Raw genomic sequence first — 9,450 nt, forward strand, 5'->3', positions numbered from 1 at the left:
AACGCTGAATAAAATAATTTCAAAAAGGAAAGTGTTGAGGCTTCAAAAATACAAATGCTAAAAGATGTCCTCTGCAGTAAGTACGCCGTGGGTGCTGTCTGAAATCGCACATTGCAGAAAAGTAAAGGATCAAGCCAAGGATAAAATATTAATATAAAGTGAATGTTTACGAACCACCTTTGCTTGTGACCACTGTGTTTTTTATTCAGGCTTTAGAAAGGAGCCTACTGATTCTGACCGTTACCACTGGTGGGTAGAAAAATGTAGCGTGAGCTCCAAAGTCACATCTCCACAAACAACGTTTGTTGGTGAATGTCGTGGGTAGGTTGAAGGTTGCTCGCAAAATATTTCACGATGAAACATCTTTTCAGAATTGTATGTCTGAAGTTGTTTGGTGCTGACAATTTATTTCAAGAATGTAGCAGGAAGTCTTTAAAAAGAACCAAAAGGAAGAACTTTTGGTCAGAGAGAAGCTCTCTTTAGAAATTATTTTCCAGGTTATAACAGATATGTAGCATTATGGAATAGGTGGTAAGAGGCAGGCGTGACATTCTCACAATGCAATAACCTTGAGTATAATAATATGAGTTTCTCAGGATCATAGTGTTTGCACAAAACATGCAAACAAAATATACTTAACATGATATAGCAGCTCCTATTCAAAAGAAAAAAAAGTAACATTCACTTCTGCTTCTAAAATTATCAGCACATAGACTGAAACAATCTAAAAAAAGAGCTAAATTTAGTGAGTTTTCAAAAATAAAAAATCTAAACAAATCATTTTGTATTTCTATCGAGCATGACAGAAATTTATTTTATTGTTGTAATTCTATGTTTATTTTGTTTTTGCAGCCAATGCACAGATATAGAGGTGCCACGATATTACTTCATAGACCTGGAGAAAAGTAGTCACTCTGATACCTTTTTTCTGGTATGTCATTGAAGAATATGGAAACTATGGCAATATTTTATGGTTATGAACATTTACAATCACTGGTGGTATCTGCTAAATCCTAAACCAAAAGTACAGCCCTTTAGCGTTGCTAGGATACGCCTTAAGGCAGAGCAAGAATTTGATAACAGCACCAGCAAAGTTTGCTGGTAAAATAAGTAAAGACCAGAAAAAAAATAGGGGAAAAAATGCTATCCATGCGGGAATGTGTAAGGGGGAATGTGTAAAAGGAGGACAGCAAGATCTGGCAATGTAAATGTTTATTCAGTCACCAAGGATTTGCAGGAGAAGACAGAGTAGAACATTTCTCAGATGCTCTGATCAATATTTTAAAAAGTGTACAAGCTACTGTTTACTGTTTATAGGACCAAAAACTATTAAAAATATATTCAAATTTAAAAATGATGATACCAATGAAACATATGGTAAAATTGGAATGTATTAAACAGCAACAATAAATAGCTTTGACCATTATAGTAATCTGACAAAATTCATGCAGAAGACAAAGAAGTAAGCAGAATATTTTGCAACAATTGAACTTAACATTCACAAATTTAAAACCTGCTCAACATCCGTCTCAACAGCAGAAACCAAACAGAGCTTATTGTATGGGAGTTTTTCAAAGTGGGGGGTCATCAGGAAGCTGCAGGGGAAAGATGGAAGAAAGTGAGAAAAATCTAAAAAATTATATGAAATAAATTTGATTATATATGTTTTTTAATTATAAAATATAACCTGTTTTTATCAACATTGTAAAATATAAGCTAAAATAACTTATCACAATGTTATTTGCTCTGCTCATCTTTCCTTTTGGTTGCCGGTCAAATTTATGAAGCTGCTTTGCTTTTCTGGATAGCATAGCAACCACGAAACTGACAAGTTTCTGTCAAGAAAAAGGCAGATGGAATCGTCCAACGGCCCTGCTATCAGAGACACTGCTGCAAAAAACCCTATGAACTCATGGCCAACTAAAAGCATTTATGGTAAACCAATGGAATTATTATTGAATGGAGTATAAAAATGAAGACCAAAAAATAGAATAACGTTTTTATACTCAATGATTCTTTAGATGTTTTGTTGCTTTGTTTATGAGACTCCAAAGGGGTCCTCGATGAGAACTTAAACCTGTTTAGGAGCCTCTGACCTTTGCCATTCATTTTCTACATATGTTATCTGCAGTGTAAATCGTTTGTTTTAGCTGCATTCAGCATGTGTATCTATGCAATATAGTTTCAGATTTTTTTTTTCAAACCAAACATTCCAGTCTCGATTTTCCTATGTGCAAAATCTCAGAAGTCGTTAATCACTTGGACAAACACAGCATCTCCACTGTACTATTTATCAAATCAAAGCAGGATGCAGTTCTTGTGCCATCAGTGGGGCCTAATCTGAATGTATTAGCCAGTGTCAACTCTGGGACAGAAAATCCATATGCCGCCTGTGTGTGTACTTCAGTGTACAGAAAGATAAAATGATGGTCTGTCCCTGTGTATGATGTATTATAGTAATGAACAATTTGCTAATCAAGCCAACTGGCAGGAGGCAAACCACAGGTCTTGCAGAAAATGTCTTCAAATTGGAGAATTAGATCATTTTTTGTGCTCAAAAGACTGAGCATTTTGGGAGAATCCTTCTCAAATGGGAGTAGTATAAAAACAGTGATTAAATATCAAATTTAACAACTGCTCATATTTCTCCAAATCTATTTTTATAATGCAAGCAGACATTCGATGAACGACTCGGTTTTTACTATACAAGACTACAATGATATGCAAAACATCATACATCATTTATGGCCAGATGGGAGTGGTGGGGAAGCACTTCCGTGAACCATTACTGCCATCTAGTGCATGTGTGAAGGAAAAGCCTGCATGCAAATGGTCATGAAATTGATAAAATTGGATGAGACATGAGAAAAATGCATAATCTGAAATTTTGGAGCATTTCTTGCTTCTATCTACTGACAAGCTTTATAAAGAAACTGATTTTATTTTCCACTAGGTCTTCCACTTGTTTCTGTTTTAATGACTCTGGTATCAAGCAAACTAAAGCTCATTTTCAATCTACTAAGAGAAATATAAAATCCCAGATCCAACATAAGTTTCCTTTTAAAGCAACCTGGACCTCCTTATTACCTCCTCACCATGATGCATTAATGCCGTAATTCATGTAAAAGCAGTTGAGGCCGAGTACTGAGTGCAGATACTGTACAACATATGGAAGCCCATTTCAATAAGCTGAGATTTCTGTATTAAAAATCCATTTTTCATTGTTTTCACGCAATAGATTTTCTAAGAAACTAATTAGTTTTCATGAGCGGTAAGCTATAATATTTAAAATAAACAGAAATAAAGGTTGGAAAATAAATCTGAATTAGTTTTTAACTCAGGGGTGTCAAACTCATTTTCATTTTGGGCCAACTGAAGATCACAAATATACTCAATAGGGTCGATTGTGGCAGAATATATTGATAAAACTACCCATTAAATTGTTCAAATATTATTAGCTGCATTCTATTACTTAAAATTAAATATTAAGCATCTTTTCATGTTAATTTATTTTGACTCTACACAGATATAACTTCTTTGATTTGATTGACAAAATAATATTTAAGCAACTGTTATATTAAAAGTACCTTTTCTCAGAGGGCCACATAAAAAGTTATGGCGGGCCAGACTTGGTCCCCAGGCCTTGAGTTTTACAGATATACACCAACTTATCAAACTTTGTGCTATGGGTTCATACCGTTACAAAGAAACATAGCCACTAGGGGGAGCCGGTATGTTTTGTAATTTTGTTGCCTGTTTTTATCATAACAGGCCTTTAAATTCAACACTAGAATCACATCGAGGTAGAATGCAGTTGTAGTCACCGAGTGAAAAATTGTGTTACACTTATCCACAATAAGCAGAAAACAGACACACCAATAAAGACCAGCTTTATTTTGTCCTGTTACAATAGCTAGATACAATAAATGCCTTCCCAAAAGGGGACGAAAAGTGTTCAGTCGACCAGCTGAAAGTAAATTCTGAATAAATTTCTGGCAGACAAAAACACGGAGTCATTGTTTTAGCAATAATTAGTTTCCCCCTTTCTGTGCTGCTGCACAGACCTTTACTAATAAAGTTGGAAAAGTGCATCTGTTGTTTAGTTCAGCTTCGTCACTGTTAATATCAGCCACTACAGGACAAACTGATGTGTCAAGCAGGATAAACATCACTGTCACCTCACAATTAGATCCTTTCAGAAAGTCTTTGTTAATTGCCTGAGATGGAAAAAAAATCCACACATGAAGCTTTTGATGTTTTGTAAAATGGGTTTTTCATAGACGCAACATGAAAACGGCGTCCCAGTTGCAATGTTAATGAAAATCAAAGTGTCTTCTTCTACTGTTAGAACCGTCTGCAAGCTTTTCAGTTTCTCATAGACATGAAAAATTAGTTTTGTTATATCCACCATTTAAGTCATAGGTAACCTGAGATATGGAGCAGTCTGGGAAGAAGTTCGGAAAGGTCAAAGTGCACAGTCCGTTGTCGTCTAAGGGCACAGAAGTGTCCTCAGCCTGACTGTAGACTGGAGGCTGCGGTGGACCTGTCCGCAGACCCTCCGAGGGTTTTTTACACGGTCCAGAGCAGTTAGTCCAGGGTTCGGTGTAGAGGAGACCACCAACTAAATGGTCATAGGAAGCAGGGTCCAGGCCTCCCAGGTCCGGCTGCCCCCTCAAAGGCACGCCCTGATAAATGTCCTGCTCGTTCACCATGTTGCTGTAGTCGGGCCCCAGAAGCTCAAAGAAGTCTGCGGCCTCCGGGTTGCCTCGTTCCAAGTCCTTCAGCGTCATCCCAGACGTGGAGCTAACTCTGGAGCAGTTGGCAGGCTCGGTGAAGAAAGATGGAGGCAGATTACGGTGCCTCATGGGGGGCTTCTTTGCCTTCTCCCCCCTTATTTCCTTCACAGGGCTGAAGAGAGCAGCCAGGCTCTTGCTCTGCAAGTTGGCCTGACCCCCCTCTCGTTTCTGTAGAGTTTTACTCTGCAAAGGGCCCTGCTGACTCACCGGGGAACCCTGTCTTTTCACCGGGGCTTCTGATGTGTTCCCTGGTGTTATAATACCAGTGCAGCGTTTGATCTGCTTCTGCAGATACTTCCGGTGGTTGACTTTCCTTTTGGACTTCACCGGCTTGTCCAGAGCCAGCTTGATGTTGCTGGAGGCTGAGTCTATGAAGCTCAGCAGGTCCCTGGTGGTCTCTTTGAAGTCTTCGTCGTTCTCTGCCTCGCACAGGAGACTCCCATCCAGACTCTTTTCCACGTCGTACTCCATCACAGAATCGGGGAAGCAAAAACTCATAAACTGAGGGTTCATGATTGCAGTTTGAACCGCCATAACTCTGTCGAGCCCAGCGGCTACACCTGTGGCATCCACTGTGATCCCTGAACTGAAAGTTTCTTCAAAGCATGACTTTGTTCTGCGGATAAACACCTGCTCCTGATGCTGCTCGTGAAGTTTCCACAAACAATCCAGACTGGAAGTGACAGGCACTGAGGATGAGGAAGGGGATCTTTCAGGGGGCAGGACCGATGATGTCAGAACATCAAAGAGGAGGAGCGAAGGGAAACCAGGGAACTTAACTCTTTGCTTGTGCCCAACCACCTGCATCTAAGAGGGATTTGTCTGAAATTTCCTGCTGAGCAGAAGACAATGTGTTCTGTCAGAGAGCTCCTCCGCTGGTTTTACTGTCAGTGTGTGCTCTGAACCATGACAGCTTTTGTGGAACTGTTGGATATGACTGTAATAGTGAGAAGAAAAGGCTTTTTAAGCCCCATTTGATGGCATGTTTCATTTTCTTTTGCAACTAAAAAGCAGTCACTAAACAACACAATTCCAACAAATTGCTTAACCAGTCAAACACTAAAAATAGCGCTATTAAAATATATATATATATATATATATATATATATATATTTCTAAAGCAATTTCTTCTCATTTTACAGCCAATAGTTGCCTTTGTAACACTTAAAAATTTCAGATTAAACAAATGTAATTATCTGAGAAATATAACCTGCCATCTCAAAACATTGTCAGAATCCAAGACCAACATACAACAGCCATGTTTTTAAGTCCCATTTAAGTATTTGAACTGGAAAACTGTCAAAAACATAAAATTTTTACTGTATGAGGTCACAGAAAATTTTCCCAAAGTCCTGGGGATTATCAAGCTGTTTTTGGTAAATGTAAGACTTTTATATTATTTTTTTGTCAGCTGTGAGTTTTGTCTTGAAACTTTTCAATGGCGGACATTTTTGTCTAGTTTAACTCTAAACTAACCATGAGACCAACAATGCTTTAAATGTCCTTTTTTTATGTAGTTGAGGATTATGGCTCTCACTATGGTTTCCAAAGCCCTAAATATGGAGTTGTAAACCTTTCAAAATTGGTTGATGTCAATTAATTTCTCCTCTATTTTTAATGTTCTCAGAGGAGGATATAAAGTTTCTGTTTTTTGAGGAATATTTGACCTACTTTATGTTGTCAGAAATGTTCCATTTATGGTGGTACAGGTGGATCGGGCCAGGTTGGTTTGGGTAACCTTTTTTTCATGTAAGCCATAATTTTTTCTTTCTCCATTTACTTTGGTAATGTTTATCTGAAAAAAAAATATGTCTATGGATGCAACAAAAACATACAAAACTGCAAAAACCAGAATTTTAAAGACAGAAAACATCAAAGACAAAGAGGAAATTTAGTTTTGCTTAAACCAACAAAAACATTTGATCAATTCATAAAAAGCAGAGTTTTCTGATAATTGTTTTTGTTTTAGGCTTTAAGAGGTTTATTTGTAATTTAATTATTTACTAAGTTGAAAACTGAAGTTATACAGTTGCAAGAAGTTGCTTCTTTTCTGTGGGAAAATCTTTGTCCCCAAACAGATGCCAGTATGTTTGAGAATCTTCCCCAACTGCTAGCTTGTTGTCTTAATCTGCTCATGGCAAAAGTTGATTTCTAGTGCATTCCCAGGCCAGTGGGAATTTCTGCCCTGGCCTGACAGCTATTATGGGCCGCCTTTGACATAAAGCCCTAGCGGGGTCTAAATAGCCCTCTATTCTTCGGGCAGCACTGAAAGGGAGCTTTGTGCCAGAGATTCATTAAATTGCACCTCACAGCCCCTTCGTAAAACGGGTCTCAATAATGAACAGTCGATTTAACTAGAAAAGCTGCCGGAGCTGTTAAATTAAAGGGGAATAAAGTGCAGTTCGGGCTCAGTGTGCCAGAAGAAATGTTGACCCTAAGAAATCCTGGGTATGAAACTTCTGCTGTAAACAATCATGTATTTACAGGAAGTTTCATGGCCAGCACTGAATACAAGAGAGGATGTGTCCAACAGCCAGACAGTGTTGTTGCCAGCACTTACCTTATTTTCTAGTACATTCTGAACCTCAAAAATGGTGTAATTTACTTTTAACGTATCTAGTAAATAGCATTTCTTCCTGTGTGTCCAGCCATTTGATACAAATATTTATTTTTCTCTTTTTCTAGGACAGAAAAAAAATAGAACAGGTCAATAAATTTACAGAAGCACTGAGTTGTTTAAGTGTTTAAATGATAAAAATCGGTGAAGCAGAGCAAAATTCTTTCTCATGTTAATTCCCAGGCAGAAAGGAGATTATGCAACCAGTTGGCCAACACAACTCTGCTGACTGAAAGGAAACCTAAAAACAAGACCAAATGTGAAGAACAATTTGGACCGTTGCAGCTCAGATGTATAGTGGTTTAAAAAGACACACCCCTAGAATTTTTCAACATCTTATGCTACAACAACCTATGCTGAATTTTTTTCAAATTTCTTGTGATAGACCAATACAAGGTAGTGTGTAATAATAAAGTAAACAACATGTTTTACAAACTAAATTTTTCAAATAAGAATCTAAAAAAAGCTTCATGAAGACCAATAAATAAATTAATAAATAAATATTCCTTTTAGAAGCTGCACAAAAATTAAGACTCGTTTAAAGCTTCATCTTCCAATAGCAAAACAACCCTAAATGTATGAATGGCCCAGTCAAAGTCTGGACTTTTAATTCAATTGGGAACCAGTGACACAACTTGGAATTATACACACACAAATCCAGAAATGGGAATTTTTAGCTGCTTCACAATTGAACACCAATTCATTTTGGAATGTCAAATTGTGACAAAGTGGTTAAGATTATCACTTGTCCCTTAAGCATATTTCTAATTTATTTAATCTGTTGTATAGTTGACCTTGATGCTTCAGTTAAAACATTGGTGTTGTCATTTTACTTCACTTACTATCATAGGTTTGTTTGTGGTGACATTATGTTATAGTTTACATGTATGCACGTTTACAAAGCTAACATTATTGAAACATCAACTATTTTTTTTTTTTCTGAAGCTACACGGTAAATTTCCACGTAAGTTTATTTTTTTGTTTGTTGAGACTCACCATCGTTTGTCCCTCTGTTCAAATCCTACCACCGGAACAGAACAGGTGCAGAGGATGGGCCGGGCCGGCACTTCCTGTTTATGATGTCATTGACTGCATCACTGGACGCAATCAAATGGAGTGTTTTCTTTTTGTATAGCATTATTTATTCTCTTTAAAGTAACCTTCTGAGTTTAATGTATTAATGATTTTGCTTTGCAGATGATTTAGTTGTGTAGATGAGCTTGTAAATTAGATTAATAACTTTATTTACTTTTCTTTTTGTAAATTTTGTTGTTTGGTTTAATCTGTTTTCTAATGGTACAGACCTATGAGGTCCAGCTGTGTTTTTGATTCTTTATAAAACTAGTAAGATTTTAGCTTCTGGAAGTTTAAGATGTCAGATAATAAAATTCACCAAGAACAAACTGGAACTGTCTGATGTTTTTATGACCTTATGCTCACACAGATATAATTCCAATACAATACTTCTTCTATGCATGCAATGTGACAATATGTTCAAATAAAATAAAAAAGATGTTTTTAAGGCATTATTTTTCAAACATAATTTAAGCTAAAATACAAAGTGAAGACAGAAAAATGCAGCTTGCACACAACACACGATTCGTAGAGGAAATTCTAAAATTAATTTTACTAGCAGCACAGTTTTGGCAAAATGACATCATTCCAGTCATGGCAGCCATAACCCCCTCCCATTTTTACCCTTGTCAGGGGGTCTTAGCTTTTATGCTGGTAGGTCATTCAGACCACAGAGCCTGACGCACAGATCCCGGAAACAAGTTTCTATTGTTGCGCGAAAGCTGTGAAGATGGGAGGGGAAGGGTAGATGCAGATCAACTCAAAAATAGAAACAGAGACCATAGCTTAGGAGGTTTAAAGTTGTTTGTACACTGGAAATATTCTGGTAAATAACTTTTTTTAGTTGTTCTTTGCAGCATTAAAGAATAAGTAACATTTTATGGAGAACATTACTTTGCAAATTCATATATTTCCCCAGTTGTTCCTCGTCCTGCTTAAGAAATTTTACTTATTCAGCAGAAC

General features: G+C 37.1%; 1 protein-coding gene across 1 annotated transcript; it reads right to left on the reverse strand.

The window, feature by feature from the left end:
- Positions 1–3,873: 3,873 nt before the first annotated feature.
- fam181b (family with sequence similarity 181 member B) lies at positions 3,874–8,460 on the reverse strand. The gene is made up of 2 exons (XM_007572372.2): positions 8,410–8,460; positions 3,874–5,733 (listed from the first exon to the last, which is right to left on the reverse strand). Exon 2 carries the CDS (start codon positions 5,601–5,603, stop codon positions 4,374–4,376), a length of 1,230 nt encoding a protein of 409 aa, XP_007572434.2. The 5' UTR covers positions 5,604–5,733; positions 8,410–8,460; the 3' UTR covers positions 3,874–4,373.
- Between the last annotated feature and the right edge of the window lie 990 nt (positions 8,461–9,450).

This window comes from Poecilia formosa, unplaced genomic scaffold, assembly GCF_000485575.1.
Source record: "Poecilia formosa unplaced genomic scaffold, Poecilia_formosa-5.1.2 Scaffold299, whole genome shotgun sequence".
Classification (NCBI taxonomy): Eukaryota; Metazoa; Chordata; class Actinopteri; order Cyprinodontiformes; family Poeciliidae; genus Poecilia; species Poecilia formosa.